This window comes from Chiroxiphia lanceolata, chromosome 5, assembly GCF_009829145.1.
Source record: "Chiroxiphia lanceolata isolate bChiLan1 chromosome 5, bChiLan1.pri, whole genome shotgun sequence".
NCBI lineage: Eukaryota > Metazoa > Chordata > Aves > Passeriformes > Pipridae > Chiroxiphia > Chiroxiphia lanceolata.
Genome location: NC_045641.1, coordinates 67,726,532 through 67,741,810, shown reverse-complemented (window position 1 = coordinate 67,741,810; position 15,279 = coordinate 67,726,532). Strand labels below are relative to the sequence as shown.

At 40.4% G+C, this 15,279-nt stretch overlaps 1 protein-coding gene across 13 annotated transcripts in view; it reads left to right on the top strand.

Annotated features, from left to right (window-relative positions):
• The window catches only part of CALD1 (caldesmon 1), a 196,417-nt gene that overhangs the window by 175,000 nt on the left and 6,138 nt on the right, over positions 1 to 15,279 (top strand). For 12 of the 13 annotated variants that reach the window (XR_004357043.1, XM_032687558.1, XM_032687557.1 and 9 more), the window contains 6 exons: positions 1,935 to 2,190; positions 4,882 to 5,022; positions 11,476 to 11,519; positions 11,621 to 11,699; positions 13,877 to 14,011; positions 14,973 to 15,068. Coding sequence is in view for 12 of the 13 variants with exons in the window: in XM_032687558.1 (XP_032543449.1) it covers positions 1,935 to 2,190; positions 4,882 to 5,022; positions 11,476 to 11,519; positions 11,621 to 11,699; positions 13,877 to 14,011; positions 14,973 to 15,068 (751 nt within the window). In the remaining variant the exon portion in view is untranslated. The other variant, XM_032687565.1, reaches the window with a different exon arrangement.

Sequence of the window (15,279 nt, the reverse complement as noted above, 5' to 3'; positions counted from 1 at the left end):
ACTTGACACTTATGATGGAGAGTGATCTTGTGGTTCTACTCTCATGGTTTAAGTGATTGCAATGCAAAAAACCACAGGACTGGATGTGCAGCAGAAAGGGATTGTGATAATGTGACGTTAGGGAAATATAAATTATGTACTTTTAACTCTAGGTTAGAAAATCAGGTATGAGACTGCTGGAGGTAGACACCTTTACAGACCTCTGGGACTTTTTTTCTTTAGCTTTGCTTTGTGATGTTACATTCTTGCATGGAAAAGACTTTCTAAAACCAAGTAAATACATTGCAAAATAAATGCCAGTCTTTCGTACTGAACTTGAACAGATGAATTTTGCTATTTTGCTATATTTTTTTAAGCGATAAAATTCCTAAATCATGCATGCCATGCTAGAACCAAATTTCATCCAATTTAGTAAGATCATGTGACGGCAGAGACCTCTGTTAGTAGATTTTACTATGATATTGAAATCACATAATTCAGCTCTGGTCCTACAGCCTGTTTTATATGGTTAACTCCATCTGGATGTGGCATCTATCTGAATGAAGAGGACCTTCCCAGGATTGGGTGTAATTCACTGGATTGCAAATTTATATGATATATGTTCTTCATGTTGTCATCTCTAACAGTTATTGTTGGAATATTTGATTCATATCATACTCTGCAACACTCTGGTTGCATTAATGAAGTCATTAATATCCAGGGTCTTTTGGATGCCAACAGTACAGAAAGTTTTTTAAAAGACTTTATTAAGTACCTTCACTTTCTGTCTTTCTGTCTCTTGTGAATAGCACACTGATTCCTCTTAGGTACCTATCTCCTTGTCAGCAGCAACATTAAACACATTCAGGGAGCAGACATTTCTCTAAACACTGGTGTGATAGTTATTTAACAAAGCAATGCTATTTGACTGTTGAAAGTATGTACTTCACCTATGCACATTCTTTAGGTTTGGGGCTTGGGGTTTTTTTGCTATTCTTTCTTTCTGTCTCATATAACACAGCTGGTTGGAAAACTTCTGTTTTTCTCCTGTGGAAAGTTACCATTAGCAAATAGTTTCCGGTTTCTTATTAAAAAGCCATACTTTCCCTAGAAAACATCAGCAAAAACTCTGGTGAACCTTTCTGTTAGTATGTGCTTGGAGAGTTGAAGTGATAGGTGTTGTAGATGAGATAGGAACCTTTTTAGGTTTTTTTTTAAAACACTGTTGAAGCTGTAACACTCCCTCCCCTCTCTTATTTCCTTCTATTTTCCCTGAGTCAAGTAATTTGTTCTGTCCCCAAAGATGCTTGTCTTTTTCTAGAGGGTTTACAAAAAATATTTGCCTTTGAAAGCAAAGGATTCGTGCATCTTTTATTACACAGAACATAGCATAATATTTTTGCTGTGAGGTCTTTATGTGTAAATTTATCCAATTTAAAGACAGCAGAGAGGATTTATTTATGACTTTCCTTTACTTTGTTTTGTATATGAAGTGTAATCTGATTTTGGAAGTGTTTATAAGCAAACTGCAGAGCAGAGTTGTGGAATTGTAACAGTTTGCTGTCTACAATAGGGATGCTGATGAGACATGATACCTCCTACTGAAGTTACAAGAGATGTTAAGTATTTCGACTTCAGTTATTGAATTCTTTAAAAATGGAGGTGGCACAAATTCTCAGGCAGACTGGTGAAGCTCCTGTGTACCCACAAGCATATGAGAGACTCCTTCCTCACTGGCAGCAGATGGGAGAGGTCTTCCTTGTAGTAGCCCAGCCTACTAACTCCAGATGAAAATGTTTTGGGCCTCTCGTAGTTTGTTAGGAGCAAAAGGTTTCAGAAGGAAATATCTTTGAGCGCCGTGCTCTCACGCTGCTGGTGAGCACATGGCAGCAGGTGGCTCTGGACAGGATGGGAAAACACATGGTGCATCACCTTCCCTTTCATTTGTTTCCCAGACGCTCCAATTTGAGAGGGACTGCGAATGCCGAGGAATCGAAGCCGGGCATCGAGGCTCTGAAGCGGCTAGAAGATCAGCGCCGTCGTCGAGGTGAGAATGATAGTGAGGAGCTCGAGAAGTTGAAGGAGAAGCAACAGGAGGCAGCAGCAGAGCTGGATGAACTGAAGAAAAGGAGGGAGGAGCGCCGGAAAATCCTGGAGGAAGAGGAGCAGAAGAAGAAGCAGGAGGAAGCTGAAAGAAAAGTCAGAGAAGAGGTAAATGTAAAGTATGAAGTGTTAGACGTGTTTTTTGTTCCCTGGTTACTACCATACTTCCACTGTCTTTGCATTAGTTGATAACTCTCTGTGGCATTGTCTGCAGGGACACTTTTAGGCAAAAGAAGTTGGTGGGGCTGAATTTAACAAAAGGGCAGAATGAGGCCACAGGAGATTGGCTTATAGGTGAGGAAGGAGCGTGTAACAAGGAAGGCAAGACTGAACCCAAACATACAGGTATTTCTCAGTCTTAGATCTGCATTTGCTGAATGGGGAATTGATGCTGTGGCTTTGCTTTAAATTGTAGCCTTTATCTGGGTCCTCTGGATTGTGGGCATTGCTTAGTTTCTTAGTTCCTGTCAGGAGATGGTCTGTTGCAAGACATCTTGATTTCAAATGCAATTAAAATCACCCCATTTTCTAACCTTCAAGTTTAACTGCAAGTGTGCTGTATTTGATATCAAGTCACCACATCATGTAGGTGCTCTAGGGAAGACCTGAGGTAAAACATGCAGTCATGCACAGTAGAAAAACATTTTACTGTTCCTGCCTCAGGAAAAGCAGGGCTCTAGTAAATGTATTCATGAGTCAGGATTCCATCTCCAACAGTTACAAATTTCTTATCTTCTTGGGGATGAAAAATGTTGGGGGAAGTGTTATAGCCAGAGAGTTCAGAGTATCTATTTGACATTACGTAAACTGAATTACAAAGCACATGTCAAAATTCATCTGTTGCAGATAAGCTGGAATGCTAATTTTATATATAGTTACAATGGGCTAGATCTCATTAGGGAGATATTCCTGTCTATTTAAATATTGAGTACTCAACACATCTGTTTTCTTGTACTTCCTCTGCCAAGGGACTCTACAAATAGGATTTCCAGATCTCTGGTGCATCATTTAGGAATCCTAATTGTTTGGAAAACAAATGGTAAATGAATAATAATGATAGTTTCTGACAGCTGAGTGCCAATTCCTTTAACATATTAAGCTCTTTACAACAGAACTCAATAGATGCCAAGACCCCCCCTTGGCCAGCAATCACAATGATGGTGTTTGAAGGTTTGACTTGTAGCTAGTGAAGTAAAACTTATCTCTTTAAAGTAGTCATTCTGGACTTCAGCCAAGCCTTTGACACCACCTCCCACAGCATATTCCTGGAAAAACTGGCAGCCCATGGCTTGGACAGGGGCACTCTGTGCTGGGTTAGGAACTGGCTGGAGGGCCGGGCCCAGAGAGTGGTGGTGAATGAGGCTGCATCCATTTGGGATCCGGTCACTAGTGGTGTCCCCCAGGGATCAGTGTTGGGTCCAGTTCTGTTTAATATCTTTATTGATGATTTAGATGAGGGGATTGTGTCCACCATTACCAAATTTGCAGATGACACAAAGCTGGGGAGGAGTGTCGATCTGCTAGAAAGCAGGAGGGCTCTGCAGAGGGATCTGGATAGACTGGATAGATGAGCTGAATCCAACTGCATGGGGCTCAATAAGGCAAATTGCCGGGTCCTGCACTTTGGACACAACAACCCCAAACAGCCCTATAGGCTGGGGACAAAGTGGCTGGAGAGCAGCCAGGTAGAAAGGGACCTGAGAGTTTGGATTGACAGGAATGGGATCCAGCAGTGTGCCCAGGTGGCCAAGAAGGCCAATGACATCCTGGCCTAGATCAGGAACAGTGTGGCCAGCAGGACCAGGGAAGTGAATCTGCCCCTGTACATGGCCCTGGTTAGGCTGCACCTTAAGTACTGTGTCCAATTCTGGGCCCCTCAGTCCAGGAAGGACATTGAGGTGCTGGAGCAGGTCCAGAGAAGGACAACGAGACTGGTGAAGGGTCTGGAGCACAAGTCCTATGAGGAGAGGCTGAGGGAGCTGGGGTTGTTCAGCCTGGAGAAGAGGAGGCTCACGGGAGACCTCATCACTCTCTACAACTCCCTGACAGGAGGTTGTGGCCAGGTGGGGGTTGGTCTTCTCTCCCAGGCAACCAGCAGTAGGACAAGAAGGCACAGTCTTAAGCTGTGCCTGGGGAGGTTTAGGTTAGATATTATGAAGAAGTTCTTTACAGGGAGAGTGATTGGACATTGGAATGGGCTGCCCAGGGATGTGGTGGAGTCACCATCCCTGGAGGTGTTTAGAAGAGACTGGATGTGGCACTTAGTGCCATGGTCTAGTAGACGAGGTGGTGTTGGGTCAAAGGTTGGACTCAATGATGTCAGAGGTCTTTTCCAACGTGGTTAATTCTGTGATTCTGCGAAGGGAAAACTGTAATCATTTAATCTTCTTTTTTTTGGGCACCTACTGATTTTTCCTTGTGAAGCATTAACCCTGGTGTAATAAACGTCAGAGTAGATGGACAGAAGAACAGTACCAATATGATACATGAAAATACAGAGGAACTGAATTTGAGTCTAAATGTGCTTTTTTCTCTCTTTAAGTGGCACTATATGACAATATATTTGGTGACTTCACTGGGAGGAGACACTAAAGCAGTGCAGATTAGCTGTCTTCCTGGCACCCTCAATACTGAGATGAATTAGCACTAATGCATTTATAGATTTTGGACAGGTCACTGAACTTTTTCAACTGGTGTGAAAGTCTGTTCTTAGAAAATTTGGTTTGCAGGACTCAACAGCCCTGTAATGGTGATGTAGTTTCTGAAAGAAAAAGTAACCATTCTTTTTTTTTTTTTAAGGAGGAAAAGAAGAGGATGAAGGAAGAAATTGAAAGAAGAAGGGCTGAAGCTGCTGAGAAACGTCAAAAGATACCAGAAGATGGTGTATCTGAAGACAAGAAGCCATTTAAATGTTTCAGTCCTAAAGGTTCATCTCTCAAGGTAACCTCTTCACTAACATTTATATGTACATAAAAAAATAATGAGATTTGTAGTCCAAACCAACAGCCAAACATCAGAGCAGTGTAGAAATACTTTTAATCAGACCTAGATAGATTTGATAGACTTTAGCCTGAAACCTTTAGCTGAGACTTCATTCACTTCAAACCACTACAATTGGGATGATTGAAAAATAGAGATCCTTTCTAAAAATAGAATCTAGACTGAGAGTTATGTGTTCTTGCTGATGAAAAATATCCAAAAAGGATCTTCACCTTCAAGAGAAAATTATTTGGGAAACTTAGAGCTGTATTACTGTGCTGCTTTTCAATGTTAATTTATTATAGGAGTGCCTTGTGAACTGGAGTAAAATTATAGAATTGTTTAAGTTGGAAAAGACCTCTAAGATCGTCCAGTCACAAATCTCCTCTCACTACTTCCACATCCACAATTATTTTCTTCCTTGCCAGATTACTTTGCCTTTAAACATACCCAGCCTAACTATCATTAATTGAAACTGATCTATATGAGAGTTCTAGTTTATGTCTAATCCCCCTAAAGGTAACATCTAGAAGTACTGGACTGTATTTAATTTTCTTACATAAGAAGAAAAAAACCCACCCTTCTGTTGCTGAAGAATTTCTGAATGATGTTTTGTGGCCTATATTATATTGGAAGTGTGATGAATCAGTTAAATGGCCTTTCAGCATGGAAAAGGAATCCTGGCTCCATTGAAATTACTGGGAGTTTTGCTTTAGTATTCAGTCCAGTTGCTTTCTCAGCTCAAGCTCAAACTGCAGATCTATTGATTGTTTTCAACTATCTCTCCCTTTTCTCATTTTGTGTTATTAGTCATTTACGAATCCAAACTGTTTGTCAAAAAAAAGGCTGCTTAGTGGAAACTAGGAGAGAAAAGAGCCAGGCATGAGGTTATCAGGTAGGAGCTCATTGAACCATGAAGTGGATCTCCACGAGATTAAGAACAGTATTTGTTGAGTGAAAAACTGCATTTGATCAAAATTACTTTTCCACTCACAGAGACCTACACTTTGATCTAATTGGGGGATTCAGGTCTCTACTATTTTGGGTCCAGCTCTAGCAAATACAGCATCCAAATATTGTTGAATGGACTTGCCTTTGACTTCTAAGGCATATTTGAACCTGAAATACTAGAACAGAATACATGGAGCTGTAAACAAAGATTGCCGAGCTTCACGACTTCCTGTTAGATAAACCTGGTGTTGCCATTTTGGTTGCTAAAGATGATGCCAGTAACAGACACTATAAACACACAGCTTCTTTCCAGCCCTTCTGGGAGGGCTTCCTTTTCTTCTTTCACTTATTGATATGCCTTTTATGATGTAACTTTGGAGCTTTCATTCACAGAAGGCTCAGAATAGAGGAAGTTGTACTTGAAAACACAAAATAGAAACATACAGATTTTGGGGAAAAAACCCTGAATTTAGCAGGAGGTTAAGGGCTTTCAGATAACTTTTGGACTGATGCTACACTATTCTACTAAGTGTATTTTTAAAGGAAAGTTGAAATTTTCCAAATGTCTTTAAACATTCAAGGTACAATATTTTTTTCTTATGATAATTGCTGCTGGATTTTACAGCTTGTTAGGCAGAATTTGTTACAAAACCTGATATATGCAACTCTACACATTTTTTTTTCTCTTTCTCTGCTTCTCTCTCTGAGAAATCAGTGATACCTTATATGTAATTCCAGACCAGTGTCTGTGGGTGGCCAGTGTAGATATATAATGCTGTAGAAGTTCACACCCTAAACTGTTTCTTGGCCTTCTGTGGTTAATAGCTGAGGAGAGAATAATCTCAGCTTAATGATGTGAAATGTGATGTCAAAATCCAGTTATTAGAGGACAGTATGTTTTGTTACCTTGAGTTTGGACAGACTTCTCAGGCTGGTCTAACCTGGTTGGTACACAGCTTTCTCATTGTTTGCTATGCACTGCCCAAGTTATCTTTTGACTTGTAAAGCATCTGGCATATGTTTTCTCCCTTGATGAATGTATCATCTTGTTAGACATGTCATAAGTCATGTGAGAACCCCAAGTGCATCATTGTGGGTGGGTGGGTGGAATTAATGAGAAAAGGGAGGCTCAGTATAAAAATACTGCACGATACATGTGCACATTCTGACTTCTCCTGGATAACAATCTGGCAAAGCACATTTTTTTCCTTCCCGTCCCTTGTAACGTTGTGATAAGTTTTTGAGAAGAAAAAGAAGTTCCCGGGAGTGGTTTATATGAGGAAAGTAGGGCATGCTGATTACCAAGTGAACTATCAGAACAAAGAAAAGAAGGGAGATAATCTGAGAAGCAGAGTGGCATGTTGCCATTTTATGGATGCTGCATGTATCTATCAGGCAAGGCATGGACTAGCATGGCATACAGACTCAGAATTGAGAGGCAAGGTGGGCAACTCATCTCCATGTATTACATGGATCATGGATGCACATGGACATAATATACATACATGCTTACATTTAGAAAGACTTTCCGTGATTATCTAGTCTGGCCTCTAATAAATCACAGCCTACACAGTGTTGACAACTCCTATTGTTTAAACTGTTAAATACAGTATTTCCCTTAAGCCTGAGGCACTACTTCAGCACAACACAGCATGAAATCCTCTCAGTGATAGCATGAGGGCTGGTCCTTTCTGGGGAGAGAATGAAGAGAAAGCATGCAAAGTAAATGCAGAACAAGTTCATCACTAGCTCAGGGACAGAAGCAGCTTGGATTTCTCAGGGCTGTGTGGAGTCCCTGTGGGCAGCAATAGCACCATATATCTGCTCAACCTTTGCCCTTTATCTTGTTATTTTTTTAAATAAGGACAAAGACTAGAACAACCTCTGCTGCTCTCCCATCTGGTTCTAGCTCACACTTTTCCTTAGTTTAGCTCATGCAAAGGGTGCTGCACTCGAGGAATGAGATTTCCTGAATAAACTTAGTCCATTTTGCTTTTTAGACAAGTTCATTCCTCACGTTTTCTTTGGGAAGGAGGGTTACTGACTTCTTGCATAACTATTCTGTAGGTTAATCAGGAGAGAACAGGGTATTTCAAAACTAAGTCTCCTCTTGGGGGTGAACTCCACCTCTACAGAAATGCAAAAGCAGTTAGGCATTGAGGGGAGGAAGCAATGACAGGAGGCTGGGAAACACAGGCTGATGTGGGAGCCAGCGCGGTCTGCAAGGCAATGCTGACAGCTAAGCCAGAAGATAGACTTTTCAGAGACTTTTTTTTCTTTTGTCTTGTTTTATCTCATTATTGCTCTCAATACCTGACAACTGGAGCAATGACTGTAAAGAATTAGGCTCCACACAATCAGTTCTTCCCAGATGAGCTACTCTTGGAGCAGAGGGAAAATTGAGTGGTAAGAATATGTATTTGTGACATTTGTTTTTCCCTGATCTTTGGTGCTGATGGCAGCACTCTAGTCTTCTAGATAAACTGGAATAAATTGGTACACTCTGAACAGATGCTGCTGACAGCAGGAAAAAGCTTAACTGTGCTTTATGAAGCAAAAGAGCATGTGAGCCACTCAGGGAGGATAAGGAGAAGCCACTCTGCTCCCAAGGACTACCACACCAAATGGATTTCCACTGCATTCTTCCACATGTTGGATATTAGGCAAAATTATAATACAGAATTTTCTTGTTTCTGTGTGCATTTTTTATTCCTCTTCCTCCTTGACCCATTTTTTAGAAGAGTTTTTCTATGTATCTATTTACAAGTTTCTGTTGCATAATATCCAAATACACAGTTTAAAATTCCTAGGACTCATTTAATACATTTGTATGAAACAGGTTTTACTGGGAATATCTAATGTTTTTTGTTTCCCAAGTCTCATATTGTTAGGTGGGAGAGATGCAACCTATGTTCTTTCTCTCTGGTCATAATTTAACTAAGGGCTGGCAGGTTGACTTTCTTCAGAACTTGTGTGTTCTGAAAGTATTCCTTGGTGACAAAACATAGTCCAAGCTATTTAAGAAGAGCCTTTTAAAAGGAATGTAGCAAAAAGATTATTCTTAGTTTCTGGTCTCAAACTGAGAAAATATCTTGCATTTTATGCTAACCACTTTGCTTTGCCTGTTTCTCTTACAGATCTATTTCGTAATACTGTTTACTGTATGTGTCAAACATTTTAAATACTTTGCATGGAGTTTGTGTGATGTGCAGTGGATAAATGACCTTTAGATGATGCTGTGCAATCTAAATGTATTTGACCTGTATGTTGAATACATGTGTGTATACTGGTTTGTTTGCTCTAGGTGTATTCAATGTCTGCTTCTGCTTCATGTATACTACATTTTGAGGAAGATGCTTTAGAACAAATTCTCATACACATGAGTAGAAAATTTTTATCCCTCCACACAAGACAACTGCTTCCTCAGCCAGAGTATCTTGCTGAGCTCTGAGGGTTGCTTCCTAACTCTGCTTTCCTGTTTATTTTCTGTTTTGTTTCCTCACTCTCCTCTTCTGAACAATCCCTGACTTACTCCTGATACCACACCAAGTGCTCTGAGAACCACTGTTTCCAGTGGGTAAAGAATGACCCCACTTTTGTGTCTTTTTACTACAACCTCAAGAATACATGTCTCCTCCCTCCCATCTATGCCCCTCTTCCACTAGTGCCTGCTGAAGCCTGGTTTTCCTGCTGTGCAGAAGCATTTCTCCTACCTGCACATGAAAGACTATGAAGATCCTGTAAATTGATTATTAGGTGGTTACCTTGAGTCCTAGTTCTTTGAGATAGTGCATATTATCTGTCCTTGCTGCCCACCAGGATTTCACTGATGCAGTTGTGGACAGATCAGGGAGAAACTATAGGCTCTTGCTGGTACAACTCATCATTTTGGTGCATTGCTGGTTATGACCCAGAAATCAGCACTGGGGGAAACTTCCACTATATCGTAGTAGAAGAGCGGAGATGTGTTTTGAGTTATCATCCTTGGTCTATTTAGTCACTTTAAATCCAATCATTTACTTCCTCGTTTTGTGGCAACGCCTCTGGGTGAAACTAAGCTGTAACCCGTTCCGGCAGCCAAAAGACCCGCCTGGTCTTTTGCTGCCACCTTGTGACATCAGTTCACTGAAACACTTGGGATCTATCCTAGCCAAGCCCATCTTTCCACTCAGGACTGCTTTTAAGTCCCATATTAGCAACTAAAACTGTTAATGTAAATCACAGTGTAAATTTTATATATATATATTTAGAGCTTCAGAGGTGCCTTTGAGCTGGATGGATGCTAGCTGGAGTTCCTCCAGTGAGCTTGTTTGGCAAATTCTGCAGTGAAGTGAACTGCCTGAGTTTTTGCTTGTGTGGGCTTAAGAAATAAAACATTCATGCCCTTTGAAGGGATTGCTGTGGGATTTATTGCTCTGGTACAGCCTGCATGCTAAATGCACTGAGGAGAACCATTTAAAGAGATGGCTGTCATTGCCTTATTTCAAAGGCATGAATGCCACAGCAGTCACTGTTAAAGTAAATTGAAAATATAGAAGCCTTACTGAGACTGGGGAATCTCCAGGAATCTAGCCACACTGATTATTAGTCATTTTAATCCCTTGGAGCTGCTTACATATATTTTATTTTAAGTGAACGTGTAGAGCCTTGGATGAGAAGTGAAGCAATGTAATATAGAAGAGACTTGAGGAAGTTTGATGAATATATTTCTTAACCCAGAAGGCAAATAGACACACACACCCATCCACCCATCATGAAATATTTTAAAACTTTATTCACTCTTTGTTTTCAAAGTATTGAGAGATTTGACAGAAGTCATATGAGACCTTCATGATTTCTCTTCCCTGGAAACATCACAATATTTTCCTGTGCACAGAGTAGAAAATAAGGACGAAATGTAAGATATCAGTTTGTATAATAACAGCTGAAGGATATTGACTCAGCAGTGACCCTGCTTGAACACAAGCAGAGTTCTGTCTGATTGGTTTCTTGGAGTTCAAATTAAATTGTTAGTGTCCTCCAAAAACATACTTGAGAGAGGGGATGTGGCCAACATCCAAACCTGGCTTAGTCTGATGTCTCAATTCAGTAAAACTTTATTAAATTTGCTGTATTTCTCAAGAGGTACATAGCTTTGATTTAGATTTGGTGCACATCAACCCCTTCCATAAGATAAACTTCTTCCTCTTCTACTTTCTGTGTTGGTCATTTATTCTCTTGTTACAAATGAGGCACTGAAGAAATGTGTTGGATGCAAACATTAATGTAAAAAATACATCCACCTTTATGAATCTGTATCATAATAGGTTGCTATCTATAAAACATCTGTGTGTGTCTGTGATGATTTCTGTTGGAATGTATCTCTTCCAGACTTTTTGACATTTAAAATGACATTCTAGCCTGGCCTTTTGCACAGGCTTCTTCTTTATTAACCTTTAACTTAAAGCTCTTCTCTCTTTCTAGATAGAGGAGAGAACAGAATTTTTGAACAAATCTGCTCAGAAGAGGTAAAGCAATGAAACAGTAAGTTCAGTTCAAATAGCAGAGTTTAGTTGGAGGGCATAATAATGTCTTTCTCTCTTTTTTTTTTTTTTCCTACTTCCTACAGTGGTATGAAGCCCACCCAGACGACAGCAGTTGTCTCAAAGATTGACAGTAGACTTGAGCAATACACAAGTGCAATTGAGGTAAGCTAACTCCAGGTCACAATGGACATAGTTAGTAATGGCTTTGAGGGCTTTGATCAGCCTATGTTTTACTGTTTAAGAATTACAGGGATTTTTTTGGTCACAAAAGCTTCTTTACGGAATCACAGAATATTCTGAGTTGGAAGGGACCCACAAGGATCATTGAGTCCAGCTCTTAAGTGAATGACCCATACAGGGATCAAACCCACGACCTTGGCATTATTAGCACCAGGCTCTAACCCACTGTGACTTGAAGAACAAAATGCTTCAGGCACACTTATAACCAACATTTAGATATATAGCTAAACAAAACCCCTTTCATGCTTCTACTTACTCTGTTTTGTAAGCTTGGAGCAGCTGTTGAAGGACTCAGAATCTTGAGTGACAGTTGCATCCTCTTCTTGCCTGATGAGAGAATTATGAGCACAGATCTGATAGCCATCCTGAACAAAGCTGACTTAGCAGGTTATTTAGAACAGGGAACTGGGTCTGTGCTGCTCACTGCCACTTCAGAGTGACATTCCTTGGCAAAGACATACACCGTGGTGAACAAGGGAGTTAAGAAGTGACAAAGGAAAAACAGAATCAAATTAAAATGCAGAATTTGACCCCAGGTGATTTTGACAACTAGTGGTTAATAATGTGCCTAGGAACCAGAATTGAGGGCTTTTTCTTTTCGTAGTTCACAGAAAAATAGGAATTTGATTTTTTTGTTGTTGTTATTCTGAGGTTTCTTAGCTGTTTTATAATTCAATGAGTACAGACAATGTGAAAGCTACTAGTTAATATAGCAGGCTGACTGGGTTGTTAAGTGTCATAGGAATAGAACAGTATACAAAAGGATATGATATTGATAGCTGTGACAAAGGTATAGCACGTCTTCCTTCCCTGCTGGATATTTTTTTTCTCCTCTCCTCCACATATAGAGTCTAAACATGATATTCCACTAAGGTTTTAATTGGTTGGGCTTTATTATCATTTGATGTAAAGGAAACTTTAGTCATTTCAGATCAATTAATAGGCTTTTTTTCCTGTGACTGCTGCCTGTTTAACCTTTCTGCTAGAAAGCCTATCAGCTGGAGAGTTTTATACTGTGTGTCAGTTCCCAATGAAAAAAAGCACACAGATGAAAGGGTGAAGTCTCGGGCTTGCCTCCAGCACTTAGGTCAAGTGGAAGGTAGCTCAAACTCCTCCATTAGGGATGAATGCCAGCATGGTACCCAGTAGTCCCCACATCATCAAAACAGGGGCATAGAACTTCTGTCATCCTGCTTCACTCCGTGCCTTTTCTGAATTATATTGGGTCCTCCAGTATTTTCAGTAGGGCTCTGCTCCATTTAGAAGTTGAAAAGCGCAGCCCTACGGCCAGAGGAAGGCAAGGTGTACAGTTCCCATCTGACTTGAAGTATTTCCTTTGCTGAGTTTTTAATGTTTCCAAAATCTGCCAAATCTGACTTGCTTTGCAACTAGAGGCAAAGCCTCAGCTCGTACAGGTTCTTATTCTCATTGAATCTATGATATGTAAACTGTACAAGAATTTTGAAAAGAAGAAAGAGGAAGAATTTGGGCCAGTGTTTTTAGTGAACATGCAAAAGGTACATTTCAAAAAAAAAAAAAAAAAACCAAACCAAAAAATCCCCACCCCAGTTCTCCACTCTTTAAAAGAACATCCTGTTCCAAATATACTGCAATTGCTGAAATTTACCCCTAAAATCCTGTGTGGTGAGGTTAAGTAGTCTGGGGCAGATGGAGCAGACTCTGACATTGAATGACAGAGCAGCCTTTTTTACTCTGCCTCTGAATAAGGATTTCCTTAGCTGTATCCCTAAAAGAGCCAGGTTTACAGGATTTAGGTGCTAAGGTTTGAAAGAGGACGAATTAAAGCCTTGGAGCAGTTCTGTGCAAGAGCTGTGGTTTGCCATGAATTTTAGAAATGAATGAAAAAATCTCAGGGATTGCAATTCTCTCAGTTAGTTGTGCTAAGGGTGCAACTGTCAATCAGAAAGGGAAGAGAGTGTCAGTGGCACTTTTGGAGCTGAGTGCTCCTTTTCATCTTTGCATGATCAGTGCTAGAACCACTTGCAGCTGCCTAATTCTCCAGCACTGCCCCAAAGTCAAACTACTCTGTGCCTCCAGCTCTTAATGCCAAACACCAACCGGCCTCAATTCTTCTCCAGGGCACAAAGGCTTCAAGACCAGCTAAGCCAGCAGCTTCTGACCTTCATGTTCCAGCTGAAGGTGTCCGTAATATCAAGAGTATGTGGGAGAAAGGGAATTTTTCATCACCCTCTGGGACAGGAACACCAAATAAGGTTTGTGTTTCATTTAACATCATGACTATAAAGAATTATGCTCTGGGCCTGACCTTACCATTCATGTTCCTGTGAGTAAGCATGTCTGCTCCTCTTGACATCACTGGTGAAGAATATCCCAAAGGATCCTGAGGACCTCAGAAATCCACCAAATTTGTGGCTGCAATATTGAGCATCATGTAAGAATTCAGTAACCTACTGAGCTGAGTTATGAGACATTCCAGAGCCACATCAGATATCTTAGGCAGATAAATCTGGGTAGTTCAAGCAGAGTACAAACAAATTCTTTGTGTTGGGAAAAGTTCTTTCAGGGGTCAGAGAAGGATTAAATAGGCAAGATAGTGATGATGTTTTACAGATAATGCATTTGTGAGACCTTTATCTTTTCTATGGTAAATCTTAAGGCAAGATTTTCTTTCTATGAATTGATGTGAGCTGATGAACATGCCTCATAGCCAAAAAACTGAGCCATGGATTGAAGGGGATAATAATTAAATTTTAGTAATTTGTTCTAACCTTTTAAAGATTGATTTTAATGTTTTAAATTTTAGGCCACTTAGTTCCTCTATTGTGTGCTTTTTTGGAAAAATATTAGTGTAACAAAACAAAAAATGTGGACTTAGAATGGTGTCTCTTCTTCCATTAAGCTAAAGATTCTTTTTCCTTGGAGTTCAGGCTCATGACAGAAAGACCATGTTTATGTTTCACATTTATTCCTGGGTTAGCAGGAGTGGAAATGATTTTGTCAGTCCACATTTATCATTATTGAAAACTGGAGGGCAGCAGTCCTGTTGTAGTTCATAGGGACAATACCTTCAGAGAACACAGGATGAGTCCAGTCACAGGCTCACTGAGGAGCTCTATATTAAACTCAGGCTTGGCTTTGCTTTTCAATCTACACCAGGAAAACAGAGCAAAAGCCATTCTTAAAGTTTTCTGATTAGATTTTATTATTTTGCAGGAAACTGCTGGACTGAAGGTGGGTGTCTCCAGTCGAATAAACGAGTGGTTAACCAAGACCCCAGAGAGCAACAAATCACCTGCTCCAAAACCTTCTGTAAGTAAACTTGCAACAACTGCTTCTTCAGTAGGGGGGTTCTTTCCATGGGCAGAGGTGGTGACAGTGTTCCTCGACCAGCTGGTGGTCTTTGGAGGAACCTTCCTTAATGTCCTCTTGGAAGCTCTCAGAGGCCCCCTGGCTGCTGACTCAGAAAAGGGGGAGATGAAAGAGGGCAGCTCTCACCTTAAAAGCTCATGGATGCTCTGAA